At 50.7% G+C, this 21,493-nt stretch overlaps 2 protein-coding genes across 2 annotated transcripts in view; one reads left to right on the top strand and one right to left on the bottom strand.

Moving 5' to 3' along the window:
• Positions 1-21,493, top strand: part of LOC142088969 (serine protease inhibitor Kazal-type 5-like) — a 71,224-nt gene that overhangs the window by 14,359 nt on the left and 35,372 nt on the right. The window lies entirely within an intron of this gene.
• SPINK1 (serine peptidase inhibitor Kazal type 1) lies at positions 5,215-10,351 on the bottom strand. The gene is made up of 4 exons (XM_075163891.1): positions 10,217-10,351; positions 8,721-8,761; positions 8,036-8,148; positions 5,215-5,370 (listed from the first exon to the last, which is right to left on the bottom strand). Exons 1-4 carry the CDS (start codon positions 10,269-10,271, stop codon positions 5,289-5,291), a joined length of 291 nt encoding a protein of 96 aa, XP_075019992.1. The 5' UTR covers positions 10,272-10,351; the 3' UTR covers positions 5,215-5,288.

The following is a 21,493-nucleotide window of genomic DNA, read 5'->3' as shown; positions in this document are numbered from 1 at the left end:
AATGCATCAGGTCTTGGTCCCTGAGAGGGATGCCACCTGCAAGCTGGACACTTGCACTGACCTAATGTCTTTGTGGCGTCAAGCCACATTAGCACCATCTGCCAGCAAGGGAGAGCTTCCCAGCACCCCGTGAAGTGACTGTGGGGGTGGATCATCAGATGCTTTCATGCTGGGGTGTGCTGGGAAGGACCTGATCTTCTCCCAGGGGCAGCAGCCCCTATTGGGGTTTAAACTGCACATGTGATTTTCTATTTCTGGTATCCTTTCACAAGTGGTAAAGCACTTAAGTTTTTGGACAGAGCCTGCCATCCAGCCCTGCTGAGCTGTGCTACAACAGGTTATTGTTCTGGCGTAGGTGAAGGACAGGACCTGTGCCTGGGAGCTTTCCAGGAGTTGTGCTGCTTAGCTGGAAGGAAGCAGAACTTCTCAGCGTTGAATCTACCCGCAGTGCTAATGCCGACTGCAGCGCCGCGAGGTCTCTGACAGTGTGCAGAGCACAAGGAATCCAGCTTCGTGCGCTGGCACTGTGCGGAGCTGGCACTTCCAGCCCCTGCTGTCCCTCGCTGTAAGTGGAGTGTGCCTGATGCAGGATGAAGGCCAGAAAATTAGTGTAGAAACATTGGCAGGGTTGCTTTGCTGTCTGCCCTAGCTGCAGAGCACTTTGGATGCTCCCGATTCCTGGAAGCTTACTGTCTTCTGATAGAGAGAAATACAAACTATTACTGTCTTTTGACTTGTCTGTAACAGCTGAGAGACATTAGAAAGCAAAAGCTGAGATCCTGCTTCAGATTTGCAGCTCTAATTGTGGCTATTTGCTCCATGTCTGTGGTTATCATGGTGCTTTCAGCCCGCCAGTGACAAGTGTCCACTCTCTTATTTAGCGATGATCCTGCTACGGCCCCACTAAGCCCTATGGACAGTCTGTCCGTATCGGTACAGAGCCACTTCCAGCTCATTCCCATACATTTGCCAAGGACAGCTTTTCCCCTAGGTAGCCTGAGCCGTGGTTTAGACGAAAGGAAATTTGCAGTTTAAAAGCATCTTTCCATTTCAGCGAGGCTCTTGCTTTGCAGAGTGTTAACACTATCATTTCCTACTCGGGTGGAACCAACTGGTATTTCCTTCTCGGGCCTCAAACTTGGCAGCGTAACCCTCTAACATAGCTGCGCTGTGCCGGGCAACCGTCTCTCCACCATGATAAAACTGTTGGCATTTGCTGGCACTCCTGACATCTCTTGTTGAGGTTGTCACAACAGCAGCAGCTGAAGTGGTTATGTGGGTCTGGTGTGCAGACCGGACCCGTAAAGGAGAGCGGGCGCTGGACCTCCGCTCTGCACTGGCCCGGGGACACCGCTGTCTGCACCCTTTGCAAAAGGCCAGATCCAGGAGGTGGCACGTGGCAGCATCGTAGCGCACACAGAGCCTTTCACCAGCAGCAGGCGGGTTCCCGTGGGGCGTCTGCAAAGAGAAGCTCTCTTTGCCAACCGGGCAAACTGGGTTTAACTCAGCTCCCCCCAAAAAAAGTCTCCTGGAACGGAACACACCCCACAGAAAGTGCCCTCCGGCAGCTGCAGCAAATCCGAGGAAAGCTCTGCTTATTTCCAGACTAGAAAAACAAATCTGATATTGAAAATGTGGCTAAAATGGAAGCCGCCTTGGAGAAAGGCCGGGGAAGGCTGCAGCAGGCAAAGGCTGCCCCTTCAAAATAGGTCTGAAAACAGGAACATTTTGAAACTACCAGAAATCCAGAGCTGCTTCTCAGCTGCGGCCTTGCATGTCACTAAAGTCCCTCTGTCCCGTTCTAATCCTGACTTTGCAGTTTGCTATCATGACATTATAAAGTCAAATGCCACCAGTGATGGAAATAGATATTCCCTCCCAGATGGGAGCTTCAGTAAAGTGTTCCAGGAGGTGGAGGGGGAAGGGCTTCCCCGACTGAATTTTACTAGAATTTTTACTGGCAGGAAAGTCTCAATTTTCAAGAAACATGGTTTTCTGATCAGAAAATGCTCCCCTGGGTCATCTGTCCTCAGCTTTCTGGGTTTCATCACTCTTGTGACATTCTTAAGGTTTGGCAGTACTCAGGGCTGCTTTGGAGGCACTGAGCAGGATGCGACCCCGCTGTGAGAAGCTTCCACCTGAAGAGCAAATCCTGGCAAAGGGGTGCGGGACAGATGCCCGCCGGATGGCAGGAGGAGAGAGAGGAGGGGAAGCATTGCCAGCTGCAAACCGCCTGCTCCTCCCGTAGATGTGCTGGTGCTCCCCAGGGCAGGCAGGCCGGGAGCTGGCACGGGGCTGGGCCGTGCGGGTGTCTTGCTCTCTGCGGAGCCCCGGCTGCCGCAACTGGTGCGGTTATTTTCGGTGTTTCCCCCTTTGTCATTCAAACACTTGTTATTCTGAGCAGTGCGGCGGTGGGGCAGGTGTCACCTTGCTCCGTGCCCGCGCTTCCCCAGGCAGTAAATGCCGAGCCCCCCATTTGTACTGTGCTTTGGGGTCCTCCTCGCCCACTGTATACCTGCGAACCCCTCGGCCTTTGCCGCTGCCCCGGCTGAGCCCTCTGGGAGCAGCCAGAAGGGAAGGAGGAGGGAGGCGGATGGCTGAGCCCCTCCTGTGTTTTGGCGAGTCCTGTTTTTCCGCAGTTGCATCATTTAAAATGCATTCAGGGCTCTCCCAAACACCCACCACCAGACGCGCTGCCCTTGGAAGGTGGACTGAAAGGCTGCAGCTATTTAGACAGACAAAGAAAAGAAGAACTGAAACTGTTACCCTTCCTCCCGTCACTGTCCCTTTTGCTCTTTCCCCTGTCCCTGCCAGCTCGCCAGCACTGGGAACAGCGTCATGGAGACATGGAGAAGCAAGCTGGTGACTCTCAGAAAAGTCACGCTGGCTGCCGGCAGGACAGCTCCAGGCTCTGCTGGCGATCTGGTAGTGGGGGAGCGGCTGAGATGAAGTGTTCCCCTCCCCAGATTGGAGGAAGAATCTTTATGGGGGCAGGAGACTGGCTTTTGAGGATGACTCTCCTATAAATAGGACCCAGTCTAGGGGTCAGTAAAACACCTTTGCATGTGCCAAAGCTTTCTCAGATTTGCACTTGTTCAAGCCAAAACTGGAATAGGGACAGAAACTATTTCCTCCTGGAAACTTGCCGCTGGTTCTGCCTGATGTGTCCCTGCTGTGCAGGACCTACAGGGTAGCCCTTGACCTGCTGCTTCCCGTAATCTCAAGCCTGATACAGACCTTGCTGTGGAACGGATGTGGCTGACATTTAGCGGGAATGCTAGTTTTCGTCAGAGCAGTGCCTGGGGAGATGCAGCCCGTGCTCAACCATCCAGCCGACATGACCTGCTGTTTTGCAAGCTTGGTCAGCACCTCACTTCATTGAAGAAATGCTCTTGGCTAATACTGGGTGATGTTTCCCAGAAATGGCATAGGCAGGAAAGATGTTTTGCTTGGCATAAGCTGGCCTCAGTGCAACCTTTCCAGCGTTGTCTGGGTGGAAGAAACCAACTTGGATGAGTTTGGAGCTAAGCTGGGTTTAGCCACACCACAACGTCCAAGAGCCGTGACCGAACAGCGTGAGGAGGCTCAGCCTCCCCTCCTGCCAGCCTCACTTGCAGAGACCTCTCCAGGTAAAAGCTATGCTCCATTTTTCATGATGCAGCAGAATTAGAAATATCCCAGCTGCGGGAGGCATACTTCCAGGATCCCCTTTGTGCAAAGAAGTCGAGGCAATTTACAGTCCCAAGCCTATTTGGGGCTACCACCTTTAGTGCATTAATTTTACATATGGGCAAAGCGAGTTGTTTTTCATCTCTCCGTCGACCGCAGACAGACTTGTTGGCAGATCTGGGAAGAGGAGCTGGTGCTGCCTCCCCTCCCAGCTGCATCTGGTTGCATTTGAAATTTCAAGCGAGCACTAGAGCTTTCTCTCGGCTTGGTCATGCATTTTTTTGTGTTTCAGCCACTTCTTCAAGGAACATAAAGAGAACTTAAACACATTTTTCTAACCAAAGTGAAGTTCAGGATTTGCTAAGAACAAAGCATTTGGTTTACCCAAAATACAAATAGCCATTTACTCAAGGGCTATAATTCATGGGGGACCCCAAGAGGCTTCAACACCCAGCCCTGACTACTCTGTCCCAGGCTGGTTTGGGTTGACTCATTACAGTCCCTTGGCACAAGCAGCAGAGTGCCCAGCTCTCTAGGGAAGAGCCGGCTGGGCTGTGCCAGTGCCAGGCAGACACATCCCTCCGGCACAGGACGTGCAGACCCTCTGGGGTCACTCGTGTCCCTGCAACCCCCCAGCCGGAGCATGAGGTCCCTGCAGACCTGCCCGTAGGTCCCCGGAGGGTGAGGGACAGGGATGTGGCGAGGCTGAGCGCCCAGGCTACCCCACCTCAGCTTTCAGCCTCATTGCAGGGCTGGAAAGAGCAGCACCGACATCTCGTTGCACGCCCGCGGGGCGTCCGGCGCCGCTGCCCCGGTTGCCCCGGCCGGGCCGCCGCCGCCTCCCGCCAGCTGCGGGCTCCAGCTGCGGGCTCGGCTCCGGCATCGGCACCGGCTCCGGCGGAGCAACAGCGGCCTCCAGTGCCGAAACCTCCTCCTTTTCTCCATCCAGGGACCCGCACTCTGCGTCCCGCTGCGCCGGGCGCCGCATCTCAGCTCCCGGGGGCCCGGGCCCGGGTGCCAGCAGCAAAGCTCACCGAGGCCACTAGAGGAAAAAGAGGTTTTTGCCTGGAGAAGTGGAGCCTTTTTGGTTTTCCGAGGCACTGGGTAGCTTGCAAGGCAAGTCTGAGGCTGGTGGCTCTCGGTGCACAGGGACCATGTGATGGGGCACTAGCATATGGACAAGGCTGGAAATGACTTGTTGGACTCTTCCTCCTGGCAAAGGCCCTGGAGTAAGGGCTTTAATGCCCTGTATTTAACAAATGTAATTGCAGGTAATGAGAATGCTAAAATCTCCTATTGCTCGGATGCTGGAAGTTTAGGGAAGGAAAGCAAAATTATTGATGCAAAAAAGAGCCTCCTTGTTATGCCAGAGCCCAGCTCTCTCCTTGGGCATGTCCTACCCTTGCCTCTGGGGCTCTGTCAATAATTTGCTCACAGCTCTTACGGGCATTACCAAAACAAACCATATTTTTCAGGAAGGTATTTTAAGTGTCAGGGAAAAGGGTCTACCATGTGTGTAAGAAATCCCAATGCAAGATATGCCAATGCTTCCATTTTATTAGGAGTTTGTATAGGTGAGGGACAGGTTTGTGCTATCTTCTCTGGAACAGTTGCGCCTTTTAGTTTTGAGCCGAGTTGGAGTGTGGAGAGGGTTTTTGGCACAATCCCCTGTTCTTTATGCGCACATTAGTGTTTCTTTGCCTGGAAGAAAGGTTAAAAATGCTAGAGGATGCCGCCCTGATATGCAGAACAGCCTGGCTCAGAGGACAAAGAAAGAAAGAAAGAAAGGAAAATACTGCTTAAATCTTCATTTAAGTATTATTCACAGTAAGTAAGGCCACATATTCTTGACAGGGAGTTCAGGGTTACCATGGACATGTGTTAATTAATTCCAATAAGCTCAAGAGCTGGCACTTCCTGACACCTCCTGGCAGAATAATTCGCCTCTGTGCTGTAGGACAGCACGAAGACACCTCTAATGCCTGTCTGGCTGCAGACGATAAAGGTTATGACTTTGTTTTGTGGGTTTTTACAGACAAATGCCTGCCATTGTGTCTTGCTTGGGCTTGGTCCTGCTCCCATCCTCTCCTCCTGATTGCTTCTGCAGCAAAAGCGAGGAAAATATTAAAAAGGCACCCTCAAAAAATTACTGTTATTATTTTTTGCCCAGTAGTGGACCTAATTACTCTCAATTTTTCCATTTTCATGTGGAATCGTGATGATTTCCTCTTTGGAAAGACAAAGCCATTTCTCAGGTGCATTGAGAAATGCTGGTAAAATGATTTTCAAGCTGTTTTGTGTTTTGCAAAAAGCGTTTTGCACGCTGGTCACAGTGAAGTGACCAAAGGCGACAAGTGAGACACCGCTGCCACAGGGACCCGCCAGATGCTCTCGCTGTAGTTATTCCCAGACTCCTTGCAGGCCTCCAGCTGTTGTCAGTCTGATTGTACACACAAAACTGCAAATGACACTTCATCCTGCCTCTCGGCTACCTGACTTGTCCCCATGGACCAAAGCTTTATAGATGAGGATGCTCCGTTTATCTCTCCCCTGAGACATTTGGCACCAGGCAGCTTCGAAGTCCTGGTGCCTGGCCCAGATCGCCCTGACCGGGAGACCAAATGGCTGTTGTTCCTAACCCCAAAACTTCTTCGCTTGGGAATGTTACAGGGGAAATGCAAGGCTCAGGGCTTTGACCCGCAGGAGCAGCACATTTCCAGTTGCAGCTGTGGAGAGCTTGCACAAACGGGAGTTTGAAGAAGTCCAGGGATGCAGCACCTGTCAACGCAAGGCGGGTGCCAGCACCAGCTTCTCTTCCATCCCTTCCCTCCCCTGACTCCTGGCTGCTCTGGATACACCACTGGCTCAGTCTTTTTCTTTTTTGTACCTCAAACTTTCCTTCTTGTGACCACTGAGGTCTCCCATCCCCTCCGACGCTGTGCTCCGCACAGGGCGGGGCGTAGCATCCTCGATGCCACTTTGCTCCCTGTGTAGCTGGCTTTGAAGCCTTCCTCGCTCTCTTTACCTCGCTCTTGGTTCATGGCCAAAGCCCTAATGATGTTGTGTCTGACGAACCTCCCACCCCCATCTGTTGCACAATACAGCCGACAGCTGGTGCTGGGCTGCTGGCTTCCAGCATGGTCATTACCGCCCCACCATGCCGCGCCGGGTCATTAACCGTGGCGCCTTCGTTAAGGAGATCCCACTCAGCATGTCTCTGCCTGACTGCATCGTCTTCAGCCTTAAAATGTAAAACCAGCATTTGAGCAGGCCAGGAGCAGAATATGGGGAGCAGCCTGGGTTAATGAAGGAAAGAGGGGCCAACCAGACCAACAATTCTTATCCAGGCTCTTTTTCCTGGTGATCTTGATTCTGTTCCTTGTTACTGCAGAGTTGGCTGGGAGGCAATGCTCCCAAAAGCAGAATTTGGCTCTACAAGCCCATTCATCCAGGGATAGAAAAGCTGGAATTTGAGCTTCTGTTAGAGATGTCTCTGCTGATGGCAGATGGGTGTGTAAGCCTGATCACCAAAAATCCCTGCCTCCAGCAAGTAAAGTCAAGGGTGAAGGTCCCTTAGCCCCACAGACTGGAGCATCTGGCTACAGATAAGACTCAATCTTCCCAACAGAGATTTTTGAACCACCTAATAGCATTGAGTTGGAAGTTATTCCTTCACTTGAGACACAGAGTGCTTCCAATGTATAAATATACTCAAAATTACCTAGGGCCCAAGCCAGATGAAATGAATCAAGTCTTGCCAGAGACGTCGCTAGCATTTGGACCTGGCCTTCTGCTAAGACAGTGCAATCTGGCACCAGCACAGATTAAATATAAGGCTCATTCCTAAAAATACCCAGAGCAAATTGTATCCTTTCATATGCAGAGAAGACAGAAAGCAGAGCTCAGCTATAAATTGCTGGGGTGAAAAACCATAGTTTTTCCTCAGCCACCACACATCTGAGATCACCTGGAAAAATATTTTTCTGCCTGCATGCTAGATCTGGGCAGACTTTGAGGACTTTGCCATTTGTCTGAGCTCCTGGACACCTGCCAGCACAGTCCGAGCAGTCGCTGCAGCTTGGCAGCTGCAGGTGTGGGGAGATTTTGGCCGTGCAGTCCCTGCTTGTGGGCAGCTTGTGTGCTGCGAGCCGCACGCAACGGACCTATTTTGCAGACGGAGTCCACGTGCTCAGAGCAGCGGGTGCAGCATCTGCGCGGGAGGCCAGATTCATGCCAGATGTGCCGGGCTCACTGCCCACGCTCCACCCAGCTGCATGCAAACAGCTTTCTTTCTAGGAAATCCCAGATATATGTAGTAGCCCTCATCTGCGTGATGTTCAAACTTGCAGGAGGTCCAGATACTCACAGGTTCTGAAGGCACAACACACACTCATTGCTGTATAGGAGGTTGTCCGTGCCACAGACAGGGTCAAAGATCTTTGTACAACCTTGTCTTAGGTCATAGTTGCCACAAGCTGCCTGGAGACACAAAAGGGTAATGCTGAAAATATTAAACATGCTTTCAATTTACCAAAGGAGCTTTGCATTCACAGAGAGGTGCATATTTTGCGTATCTTGATAACCCATCCCAGCTTGCTCAGAACTCTCAGAAACAGAGGGACTGCCTGTCGCCATGCTGTCACTTGGCCAGCTGAACTTCACCTGGCACTCCTGCACACCCTTAGGAGTGACAATATTGAGTAATGCTCCCCTGGGCAGTGCCTGATTATGTTCTTCCCATTTCTTATTTTTATGCCACAATGATACCTGCCCTTGCACTTGCAAGCTAGAGAGTAAGGGGAGCTCTGAACTTCTTCGCAGGTAACAGCAATATTCAGCTCTTTATTAACAATTTTCCTTCACTGAGTGTGGTGAAATGCAGTGGGAAACCAGTACCATCACTGGGCTTTTGCTGTAGCACAGCAGGTGGAAGGAGGTTCCCAGGCACTGGCATCTTTGAGCTGCCAACCCAGCAGCTCACTCTACTTCTCCCCAGTGTTCGGGTTAGGGCTGGGCACACCCTTGTGCTACACAAAAATAGGAGCCTTCACCTCTGTTCCTTTGCCAGCACCTCCATCCGTCTCAGCGTTTCCTAGAGAAAGAGTGGAGAGAGAGAGAGAAGAGGCCTTAGCACCCATCACTCGGGCTGGTTTCAAGGGAGACCTACTAAAGATGCTTTAGCCTGAGGACCATGTGTCTTCACTCAGACACCTTTGTCCCAGCAAACAATTTCTTCCCTTGGATCTCCCCATCTGCCTCTTTCCCCTGGCAGAAACACTGTGATGGTGCAAAGCCCTGTCAAGGCCAGATGCACCTCTAGTGACCTTCCCTGCCAGCTGGCAGGGAGCAAAGGTGGCTTTCATTATCTCTTATCACATGTTCATGGGTAACTGAGAAATTCCTGCTGATGCTGGGCAGGTGCTGGACTAAACCCAGGGTGATTTTTCTGGTGTCAGTGGGTTTGTACCACAAGGAAGCAGAGCAAAAGACAAGTTGCTGAAGGTGTCTGCTAGAAGGAGAAATGGGTGGACCTTGAGGTCTCACACCAAAGCTGGTGGGAGCAAGCTGTGACTTTGGTGGGCTTCTCCATGGAGAAGCTGGCCCTGAACTGACAGCTTGGATCACAAGGGTGGAACATGCGGTGGGTGTATTTTGAAAAACAACCTGAATTCGTTCAGCAAAAGGTAGTACCGAGAAGAAGATCTTGGGTTGCTTATAGATCCAGAAGTCACCTACATGGAGGATTTAGGCTACATCCAGTATGGCCCAATAGCAGTGGGTCTGTGGAGTGAAACGGTTTGGTGCTGAGGACCTGATAGCCACACTGTTTAGGGTTTCAGGGATTTTACTTTGGACTAGCACTGGTCCAGACCCAGGAGCTGTAGCTCACCACCTGCTCAGTTCATCTGAAATGAGTCCAGATTTTGTGATCAGACAGCTCAGCAATGGCAACCGCCGCACAGTGAATAGGATGACGGAGGACTTGTTTCAGAAGCACCCTCCTGTTCTGAATGAACCCACGAATGCAGAAATCCCTGGTGAGCAGGACCTGAAGAGCAGCAACAGCTCATGTTCTCATCCCTCAGCACCATATGGGATTTTGAAAACACAGTTGGCTTAAACATTGACTTTGGTTGCGAGCGCTGCATTTTCCCTTGCATAGATGTCTTTCCTGTCTTCTTGGGTTTGCTTTTTTGAAACCAGAATAGCACCTATTCACTCTAAAAGAACTGCAGTGTCCTAGAAATCACCAGCTCCAGGCCGAATCCCAAGCCTGAAGGGAAAGTGTCAGACCAGCAGGTCTGTTCATTTTGGGGAGCAGGTGCCAGGCACCCTTTTAAAGCCTCTGCTTTAGGCTTGCTCACAGACCACTGGTTCAATGCCCGTTGGCCATTACAGCACTCTGGGATCGCTCGCTTTCCCTGCCCAGGGCCAGAACACGGTCCCAGCACCAGCTGGCCTGTTCCCAGGCTCACCTTCCCACCCGGCAGACCCAGGAGCTTTAGCAAGGAGAGGACATGGCTTCTAAGCAAACTGTTGCACTCACCTTGGTAGCAGCAGAGTGCCAAGGAGAGGAGAAGGAAAACACCAGTTGCCTTCATGGTCAAGGTAATGCTTTACTGGGGACAGCAAAGAGGAAATGGGACACGTCTCAGGCTTTCAGAGATCCTGTCTCTGGCAGTCTATGCTGGGACCTTTATACTTTTCCCCATCTCTGGCACCTCCCTGCATGGCCAGCTCCACCCCGCAGTCTTGTGATGACAACATTCAAAGTACAACACCAGGTGGCAAATGGCTCACTGGTGTGCGCAAGGATAAAAGCCTCTCCGAAGCCAATGGAGGTAATGATCCTTATCGCTGGCAAGGACTGGAGCTGCATCTCAGGTGTGGGAGACAGCCTTGGGTCTGCACTGCAAGCTGGGAAAAAGCAACTTTTTCAAGAAACAAATTGGAGAAACGGGCAGAATGGCAAGGAAAATACATGTATTAGCACGGGTAGTATGGCTTTGCTTAATGACCCTGCCACTGCCACTTGCAGGGCTCTGGGTGAAGATGGTTTTGGTCCACACACACCTTTCCTGGCACGATGTGCAGAGCAGAGCTGGGGTGTCACAGCTCCCCTTCCCACCCCGGACAGATAGGCACAGCAGCAAGAACTGCTGCCGGAGGGCAGAGAGCTTGGACGTGCCTTGGGTTCACTTGGCTGCACATTCCGTGCTGTTATTTTGACTGCACATCTCTCTGGTTGCAGGCAGGCAGCCGAAACGAGCTCGTTGGGTTGGATGCTGCTCCCTTCCCCTCTCCCTGCCTGCAGTTTGGAGTAAACCCTGGGGATTTCCTACGTTTACTCCACCAATGGTGCATTGCGGAGAGTGGATCAGTCCCTTGGGTATTAGAAGGATTAATTAATGTTTCTAAAGCACTTTGATATCTCAGCCATAAATCACTGGAGAAGTGCAAAGCAAATTATTACTAATGGGGGCTTATGACTCAAAGACAGATTTTTAATTAGCTGAGCAGGAAAAAGTCAATGCCAAGAGCAATTCAAGGAGCTGTTTGTGAGACAGAAATCTCAGCTCAGTCGGCAGGTGCTCCACTGTCCAAGGGAGACCCCAGTCCGAATGCGGTTCTGGAGGAACTTTCCCCTGCCAGAAACATCCCTGGTGAGTTTGCTTTGGTGGTGATGGAGATTTTCCCCACTCTCGTCTGGGCTTCCCTCTGCTCTCCCTGGGGCGACCTGCAACGTGAGGCTGAAAGAACTGCTCTTAATGGCATCTGTTATTTTATTAACTCAGAGAGTAAAGCTGGCTTTGGGTATGACCCCCTCACCAGCTGTGAATAGCTGGGCTGGGTGTTGGTGGAGCTCTGTGAGCAAGCAACAGTCCTTTAGCGTGCCTGGGACAAGGATTCACATGGTGTTATCACCCTCTGAGGAGCAAGCGAGGGAGGTATGATCATTTTTTATGGCTGAAAGAGGTCCATCTCAATCCAACGCTGTCCCCTGTTGCTCCTCCGACACACCTGCCAGGTTCGCAGTGTGAGTAAAGCCAATAGGTGCCAATAGGTGCTTTGGTCTCACTTCCCAAAGCTGGAAGGGGACTTAGCAAGGGCGTTTACGGTTATACATAAGGGCAACTGGGGAAAAGATTTTCCTCTTCAATCTGTAACACATGTAAATACAGCCGCGCTGGAAGGAGTTTCTCTGATTACCCTTGTTTGGGATGTGCCCACTCCTGGTAGAACACATTTGCACGTTTTTCAGTTTAGAGATCCTTGCTGTCGCCAGGAAATGTGATAGTTTTGATTGTCCAGAAACAGAAACATCTTTCCTCAGATTCCTTGGAAACATCCAGGCACATTTCCAAACTTGAGTTTGATGGGTAAATCCTCAGCGTTTACGAGAGCTGCTCTGCAGATGGGAACTGTGTTGGCTCCTGGGACAATTCAAGTGTGTGTAATGCCACGGTTTTCTCCTTTCCTTCCTCCGCAAGTCAGAGGCATCAAAGCAGAGACAGGCTGCTGACCTCCCTGTGCCTCCTGGACACTTCTCTTCATCCTCCGATTGCTTAGGCTCCCGATAGGTTTGTACTGACTTAATTTCATGTTCGTAACCCCTCCCAGAACTGTATGAGATTAAGTATTTTACTACTGAAGCAGGTTGAAGAAACTCCGGATTATGCAATACAATGGACTCAACTTAATTATTCCACAACGAATTGAGCCAAACCAACTGATTCAAGGGCAGTTGCCTCTGCCAAAAGAAGAATCCAACATAGGCCGCTAACGCTGCTGCAGCCGAACAGCAGTCACACTAGGTTTTTAATGCAGTTTCTCTGTTAGCAATTGCCCTTCCTTTCCAAGCGCCTCTACTGACATCTGTGTGTTTATGAGACGCCTTCAAAAACGTGGGATTTCAGGGCTCCTCTCTCCTGATTGACATCTATTCTATATCCTTCAGGAAAATCAAACAGAAATGCTTGGGGCTTATTTGACTGGGGAGGAATGAAAAAGAGCTGCGAACTGCTATTGCGCTGGGTGCTCCTGGTAGAAGGAGCAGGGAGATGTCTTCAGCAGTGTGGGCTCTCTCAGGATGTGTCACCTTGTCAGAGCAGCGTGTTCCTCCAAACACATCAGCTGGAGGAGTAGAGAAAAATGAGTCAGGCGGCTCTGCCAGCCGTGCTGTGTGACTCGCCGAGCACGGCACCCGTCGTGAGAAATGGAGAGGACAGGCAGGCTCCAAAGCAGGTTCTGGCGTGGGGTGGCTTCCCCTTGATTGCCTTGTTGGGTGATGGCCACCACAGACGGTGTGGGACAGAAGATCTCTGCACATGCTGATGGTGTCTTCTCCTGGCTTCTGGAAGGCACTCGGAGGGCAAATTGATGCCAGACAAGGAATGCGGGGAAGGGGCAGTGGGCGAGGAGGTGAGAGGCAAGCTGAACCGACAGGTCTGTCTCTAGGCGGATCAGCAGGAAGGGGTGATCCTCCTTCTGCAGGATGAATGTCAGCATCATCTTTCGGCCAAATCTGAGCACAAGTTACATTTTTTTGAATAGTAAAGTGTTGCAAAGGAATGAAAAATTACATTGCAGGGGAATGAAAAATTTGGGAACCTACCTACCTCCCTGTGATGGCCCATCCACAACAGGCTGGAGGAGCACTTGTTGTACCAGGGCTGGGATTTGCTTTTTGTGAAGACTTGATGTATGGAGAAAAGTCACCAGTGCCCTGGGGAAATTGTAGCAGAGTCACCAGTCAAAAGCATTCAAAGATCACAAACCAGACCCAGATGATCATGAATCACAGCTTCGAAACCGCAAACGGTTCTTAAGCCTCTTCAAAATAATGGCATTTACCAACAGGCTTGTTTGGGGTGGTTCACATTTTCCAGCCTTCTTCTGAACCCAAGAGAGAGAATGGGCTAAAGCAAAAGCAGAGCTCCTCTTGCAGTCCCGGCGCCCGGGAATTGGAGTGATAACAGGGAGGTGTTGCGACACTTGGCACGAGCTCATGCTTGCTGGGGGTGCTGGGGCTGTATGGGAGCTCGTCTGCTGGGGAATGCAGCTGAGGGGTGACCTGCTGGCCAAAACCCATACCATGGCCCTATGCTGGTGGCATCCCTAAGCCTCAGTCCCTTGGTGGAGGTTGTGGGGACCTTCCTTGGGATACATGAAGGGAAGGCATCTTTTGGGGACCTGCAGGCAGTGCTCAGGATGTTCAAAAAGGCAGGTGCGGGTTTGCTGCTGCCCTGTGATGGGTGGCATGAGTGGAAGTTGGAGAAAGGCTGATGCAAATGGGAAGCCCAGGGGTGTCACAAAAGACAGTTCCCAAGATGCTTAAAACTCTCTCAGGTCCAAAAAGCTGCTTGTGTTGGATTTAAAGGCTAAAAATCCCTAAAGCTCTGTTGCCTGCTGCATTTGGCAGGCCTAGAGCTTGCAGGTGTACCCAGGACCTTGCCCACAGTATCCAAGATGGGTTTGAAAGCAGTCGTGCAGGCAGTGCAGAAGAGCAAGCCCCATGCAGCGGTGTGCCCACGGAGGGGACGAGGTCATCTGTGCATGCAGGAGCCCATGGGAGATCTATCTGCAAGTAGCCGGGAGGAAGGGGGATGGTGCAGCTGGATCCATTCAGGCATGGGAGACAGACCAAGCTATTTTGCATCAGCTGGTGTGCAGTGATCAGCTGCTTTTGTATCCAGGGGATACTGCTCAAACACTGATTTTCCCTGCAGAAAAAAAACAACCATAATTTCGTCCATAGTGATTTTTGTCTTGGATTCTTTCCCGTTAATGCTGAGAAAGCTATTTTGTTGCTCTGGGTGCATGGAAGATACTGAACACTCTGACAGTTTAGGAAAAGGGATCCTGTGAGCAGCTGCTGTGAAAACATCACTTATTTTCTCCAGCTGTAGGAGACTCTTTGGAGCCCAGGACAGTATATCAATTTGTTTTCTCTTCTGTCCTGGAAATGTTGCCCCTTGGGGCCTTTGGTTTCTGGGGACGGGGCTGAACATAGCTACAGGAGAAGATTAAAAAATGATCATTTCTACTTTTACTAAAGCTTTAGCAAGGGCAGCATGTCCATGATAGCAACCTTTGGAAATCTGCAGGCATCGGAGGCTTTGCCGGAGGATGGGTATTGCTGACAACAGTGTCTGAAGACAAAGGCATCACATAAATCACAGCTTGTTGGGTTGTTCAGAAGAGGCTGTGCCTGAATGCCAATCAAATGCTTCCTGAGGAGGATGAACGTGCTGGGGACAGGCAATGTGTTTGAAAGGATTACTGGCTGAACTTGGCTGGGGTGCAGTTGCACAGCTCCCTGGTGTGGTGGTAAGTTCCCAGCCCAGGTCCTGGCCCGTTTGCCTGTGCTCTCCCACCACTGCAGTGACACCAAACCCCATGGATTCAATCCACAAAAACCTTCCCCTCATCTGCTCTGGCTTATTGGGTGATGGCACGTGGCCAGTGGGAATACCTTTGGGCTGTGGTCAACTCCGGTCACAGTGGTGGCCTCGGGGCTCTGTCCCTTGCAGATGGGACAGCTGCAGAGACCGTTCACCCTGGAGCGATCCTGGGTCAGGAACAGTGCAGGGGGTGCTGGCAAAACTTTCTCCCCTGATCACTTGTGCCCCTCTCCTCGGCTCCCATGCAGGATCTCCATGGAGGAGATCCTCCCTCATGTGGAGGCAGCGGGCGCACATGGGGTCGGTCACCCAGGAGCTGAAACATGGAGCTCTGCTCTTCTTGCTTTCCCTGGCATTATTGGAGAAAAAGCATAATTTCCCCCACTCCTACAGAAAATGCCAAAAGCAAAGAATTCCTGTATAAAATTGCTTCTTTATTAAGTCCTCTCTGCCTCCTGCCTCCACATCCGACTGCCCATGGGGCTACCAGAGAGATTCGGGGCAGAGCAATTAAGCGCTGTGACAGATAATTGGGCAAACACGGCTTTCAATCTCCTCCAGCAAGGCACTCCCCTTTCTCCGAACTAGAAGCAACACCCTCTGCCCACTCCCTCTTTCACACAGCCAAACAAGATGGGAAGCATCTGGTGTATACCTTCCTTTCGGGGTCACAGACTCCCGGAGGATGATCTGGTCTAACGTGACCTTCTGCATAGCTCAGGCCAGCTCTGCCCCTGCTCCCAAGGACCACACGTCCCTTGTCCAGGGCTGGACCTTGCTCTGAGGTATGCGTCGGGTAACTTAACAAAGAGGTCTGGCATTAACCACTCTTGATAAGGACCCCGGATCTCTACTGCCCTGTCCTGTTTGGATAAACCACCCTGTCTGCCTGCAGCTATTGCTGCCTTTCCCCCAGGTGAGTTTGAAGTGATTTTATCTGAAAACTGACTCTTTAGAAAAGTTGGATGAAGTTCAGGCGAACTCTGGGTGCATTGGCCTGGCTGCAGAGCTGCTGCAAAGCAGGTAAAGAATTGGCCAAGTCACCAGGAGAAGACAGAGCCAGAGCCCTCCCGGAGCTGCACAGCAAAGGGATGGGAGGCAGTGGAGACAGGTTGCAGGAAGGGTCATCCCAACTGGATAGTAGGGAAAAAACATTCACCATGAGGGTAGCCACCACTGTTACTGGACCAAAAAGGCCATGGAGTCCCCATCCTTGCAGAGGTTCATAACACGACTAAAAGAGCTGATATTTTCCGCGGAAGCTTTCAAAAACCAGCAGACAAGCAACAGCCTGTCCCCTCCGCGGTCCTTAACTAACCCGATGTCCCCAAGACGAGGAGGCTTTTTTAGCGGAGGTCTGAAATGCAGAATATTTTCACATATTTTCTTAATTTCTTGAAAACATTTTGTCAAAGTTTTTGTCAAGGTTTTATAATACTTTCCATTGCTTTGTAAGCCAGTTGATAAACAAAAAAAAGTTGTGAATTACTTTCATCACAACCCCAGAAATATTTGGCATTTCTAGCTACTTCTGTGAGTTCTATTGGCAGCGCTAATGGCTATTGATACATGGCTTGCTCCCTGGCCCAGGACTCAGAAAAACACTATTGTACTTCTCATTTCAATGAAATATGTGGCTGGAGGAGGCTGAAACTCTTAGGTCCATTTCACTGTACCATTTTGGACAATTAGAGGAGACGAGGCTTTTCCAGCAGAGAGCTCTCGGCCACTTAGCTCCATGGGAAAAACTGGCTATTAAAAAAAATAGAAAGGTGTGGAAAGGAAGGGAAAAGTAATGCAAACTATGAAATAAGGCTTTCGTTTCTGACAACATTTCTTCTTCCTGTTACCTACGGAGAGATTTTAAAATGAGAAGTGCACTTTTTCACAGGCTGATAGAAATGAGATTTTGGGAGGGAAAAGAAAAAAGTAGTGGACATGGGCTAGAGCTGGTGATAATGTTTTTGTTGCTGGACTCTGATCCTGAACGTACCAAAAAGGGGAGAAAAAAACTCAGCAGAGGTTGGAAACACTGAGCCTGTTTCTAGAGATGGCTTTTCCTCGAAGCCGTGCTGCCATGAGGCACCATGAAACCCATGTTAGTTCAGAAGTTCATTTCTAAATTTGAACTTCATACTTGGCGAGCTCTTACCCTGCCAGCATCTAGTGCTGCCTATGGTTGCTTTAGCCACAATAAATGTGCGCTTATCGTTGTGTTCATCGTTCGTATCTGCCCTCCGGTGTGGAAAAGCAATACTCCCTGACCCCGCCTGTGCGTCAGCATGCCACATATCTGTCTGAGTAAAATTTCCTCAAAGCTGATAAATGACGGTTAAACACTACTGATAAACTTTAGCTAACTGCTATTGACCCCTGGGTTGGACTGAGATTAGATAAGGCCCAATTAACTCTTGTTCTTTTTCCTAATGACTGCTCAAGCTCAGAGACAGAGGCTGAAATTTTAAGGCAGCTAAAATAGGGACACTGTGATGCTTTGGACCTAACTGATGGCTCATGCTTATTGTCCCTACAAAAACCTGCTTTGTTTTGAGTGCCGGGAGCTGCTCCCAGGACACCGATACGAGGTATCGGGGAAAAGATGCTGGGGTATAAGAGCATTGGCACCGGCAGCCCTGCCACGAAAGGCGATGCTGCGAGCATTGTTGGCGGCTCCGTGTGCTTTCAGCTTTGGTCAATGGTCTTGATTAAAGAAGGATTTTGTCTTTGATTTAGGGAGCCTTTGAACATAGTGTCTAAATATTTCCTTTCAGTCAACGGTTTCCCTTTGATTTCTGCATGTAGTCAGCTCCCTATGTCCCTCGGTGAGCTTTACACTTGAATTGCTTCCCTAATAAATGTGACATTATTTTTGATGCCTTGTATGTTTTCAGCCTGGTTGTGAAAGCAAGGTGCTTTGCAGGGAAAGCACCGTCTTCACTCCATCAGGGATATGAGGAGCAGTTCTTTTGCTCTGGTAGTGGAGATGAAATAATCCATGCTGAACCTCCTTTCCCCAAGCAGCTTTTAACTTGGTTTTCTTCCTTCTACATGAGGAACTGGCTGCCAAAGCCCGTGGCTGCTGCCTGCAGTATGCTTTTCCTTCTTATCCTTATTCATCCCTGCCAAGATCCTCTTTTCTTCATTCCTTGCTATTTTCTGAGCTTCTGGGAGCCTCTGGCTCATAGTTTCAAGCCCCACTTAGCAAGAAACTTGGTTTTCCTGTTAAAAACCAGCTGAGGTTCCCATGTTATGCTGTGGTTTCTGTAGGAAATACTCAGAGATGTTACATCCTGAATTTTTCCCTTTGTGTTTTTTGGAAGAAGAAATCCAGCCTGCTTCCAAGCTCAAGGCAGCCCCGCAGTGCCTGGACTTGGGGCAGGTCTCCTCCAGCGCTGAATGCTTGCCAGGAGCAGACAGTGACAGGCACGCTGGAGGCAGCCGATGGTGCTGATCGCGCTGTCCTGCATCTGCCTGTTTAGCTGAGACATCCCTGAGCTTTGGGCTTTGCTGTTCCTCTGCTCAGGCTGAACTGCAGAGCTGCCCGGTGACCAGAGGTCACACTCTCCCTAATATTACACGGAGGGTGGTCAGACATTACTGGTAAGGGGCTGGGGAGCCCGGGGTGCAGCTACCCTGTGGAGCACAGGAGGGAGGGAGGGTGCACCAGGTGCCCGTGTCCCTGAGCTTGAATTTCCATGCTGTCACTCTCACGGTGTCAACCTCTTGCCCATTTGGGGCCTCAGAGCCAGAGACCTCTCCCCAGTCCTCTCCATCGAGGTGCAGACACGGATCAGGCGCAGTCGTAGCTGCCACAAGTCCCTTTTACTCTGGGAAATACAGATCCACCAACTGGGACTGTCACCTGCTACCTCATTTTTGCATTTTATGCCCTGCTGGCATCCATGTCCTTTCACTGGATCTGGCATTTTGCTGGTTAGGAGCCACCTTTCTCACTGGATCCAGGCTCTGCCATTTCCAGGATCCTATAAATTCAGCTTTCAGCCATACAGAGCCCCAGGATTTTTATGGATGTGGAACAAAGATGCATAAATGACAATTAAAGCCCCTCTACAGAAACGCTCAGTGCCAGCCAGAAGTATAAGTCATAAATAATTATCATGATGCCCAGCTTTGCATTTATGATGCTGCATTATTATAAAATAGAACTAATATTATGAGACTTAGAAAGTCAGCAGTGGACTGGAGAGGTAAAAAACCTGGAAAAGGTCTCTGGGTCCCTTCTGAGGACAGGGTCCTGGACTAGATGACCCTGTGCTTTCCGGGATACTGCTTTTATGCTCTTCCATTATATTAATATTTAAATCAGGGATTAAAACATTGATGACACCTAAGAGCTTTACTGCACGTACTTTGTTGGGATGTAGGTCTCGCTCTGGCTGAAGCCTCAGGGTTGCCCATGCACTTGGACCCAAGGCGCATGCAGTGTTTTACTGTGTTAGTGCACTCAGCATCACCTATGTGTGTTCATTAGTGAAAGGCAAGGGAAGTTGTTTTCAAACAAAATTGTTCTGACATCCCTCGGACTTCCAAAGGCGAGTGTGGGGCTGGCCTCACTGCGCCCCTGGTCAGACGAGCTCTGAAGGGAGCTGGGAGGTTAGAGATCCCCTGCTCTCCTTCATAGCCAGCATTGGCACCTCGCAGCGCCCCGGAGGGGTGTCATGAGCCTGTCCGGGCTCAGCGCACCGAGGGGTCGCCCCTTGCCCACCCCTCCGGCACCAGGGGCTCCCACACAGCCCTTCCCACAGCCCCAGCACCCCCAGCAAGCATGAGCTTGTGCCAAGTGTCGTAACACCTCCCTGTTATCACTCCAATTCCCGGGGGGCCAGGACTGCAAGAGGAGCTCTGCTTTTGCTTTAGCCCATTCTCTCTCTTGGGTTCAGAAGAAGGCTGGAAAATGTGAACCACCCCAAACGAGCCTGTTGGTAAATGCCATTATTTTGAAGAGGCTTAAGAACCGTTTGCGGTTTCGAAGCTGTGATTCATGATCATCTGGGTCTGGTTTGTGATCTTTGAATGCTTTTGACTGGTGACTCTGTTGCAATTTCCCCGGGGCACTGGTGGAGCATGCTGCTTCTTGCCTCTCTCTGGACTTCAAAACATTCAAGGCCTTGACAAAAGTAAATCCTAGCCCTCTTCCGAGGACTCAGGCAGCTCTTTGCTGTGCAGATCCCACCCTGGCTGGAGAGGAATTGCAGGCACCAACCTCGGTGTGTCCCACTGGCTACCCTTCCATCCCATTTTCCATTTTGCGGGGCGGCTGCTGCACACAGCATGGTCCTCTCGGTGCAACGCAGTGAGACCCACTAAGGTGAAACCTCGCAGCTCCTGGTTGCTGCTGCTCTACTTGTTGGCTGGAGATATGCTCTGCCCCTCCATGGACAGGAGCGCCTGGTGAACCCATCCAGTTTTGTCCAGTATCTCACCCACAGGTGGCACAGCAGGGAAGAGGACACTGATGGCCCAACACTGGACCTGGGAGCCTCCAACTCCCACCAAACCATGCAGAGACCCTTGCCTGGTCCTGGTGGAAATATTCAGCCAGAGATCCCTAGTTCTTTCTTGGGGATGATGTATGGTCTCATGAATTCATGAGACCGGTGGCTAAAAGGAGCTCCTGGCAGAGCGAGGAAGGTTTGTCACTTGAGTGGCATCTGCTCAAGGGTGCAGGTCACGTTTCCACTCCTTACAGAAGAAGTTTAAATAAAAGATTTGATGCCTTCCCTCCTCCCCCCTGCCGGAAGAAGAACAGCTGCTAAATGCTGTTAATGTTAAAAGCCCTCAATTAGGAAGAACACTAAAGGACAACACAGGAAGCCAGAAAGCTGCTCTGTAACTAAAATAACTACTGTGAGGTGCTGTGGTAACAGCGAGACCGGAGGACAAATTGCCAGAGTGACACTGCCTTCCTGCCTGCAAGGATGGACCCTGCGGTGGGAAGGGTCGGGGACAGGAGCGGGATCATCCCAGAATGCCGGTAGCTGGGACTGCTCCCTCTTTGCAGAGCCTCCTTGCACAGCGGGGTTAGGCTGTCGTGAGCAAACCCCACAGCCAAGGCAAACTAAAGGGAGCTTCACATCCAGATGCTCTGCTCTCTCCCCTAGGTGCTGTGAGACAGGGCTTTTTTATACAGGCATAAAAAAACAAGAGCTGCTTGGAGATGGTTTATTCGGACCCTGTAAGTGGTGTTCAGAGGAAGCTGAGCTCTCCCATGTGCAAAGAGCGGGGCTGAGGCAGGAGCAGGCTGGAAGGGAATTGGCTCCATCTGGGCCAAATTCTCATCAGAGAGGGGGAGGAGGAGGAGGCTTGCAGAAAGACAACCAATTTTTCTCCTTGGAAATAAAAAGCTTCTGGCATCACCTGCTGCTTATCTTGCTGCAGTGACATGTAGTTTCTTTCCA

This window comes from Calonectris borealis, chromosome 15 (assembly GCF_964195595.1).
Source record: "Calonectris borealis chromosome 15, bCalBor7.hap1.2, whole genome shotgun sequence".
In the NCBI taxonomy this organism is placed as follows: Eukaryota; Metazoa; Chordata; class Aves; order Procellariiformes; family Procellariidae; genus Calonectris; species Calonectris borealis.
This window is presented reverse-complemented; position numbering and strand designations above follow the sequence as displayed.

Coding starts and splice junctions, on each gene's coding strand:
- SPINK1 (XM_075163891.1), bottom strand. CDS start 10,271: ATGAAGGCAACTGGTGTTTTCCTTCTCCTCTCCTTGGCACTCTGCTGC. Junction 8,149..8,720: donor GTGCTGGCAAAGGAACAGAG/GTGAAGGCTCCT, acceptor TTGTGTCTCCAG/GCAGCTTGTGGCAACTATGA. Junction 5,371..8,035: donor GTGTTGTGCCTTCAGAACCT/GTGAGTATCTGG, acceptor CCTTTCTTCCAG/GCAAAGAAACACTAATGTGC.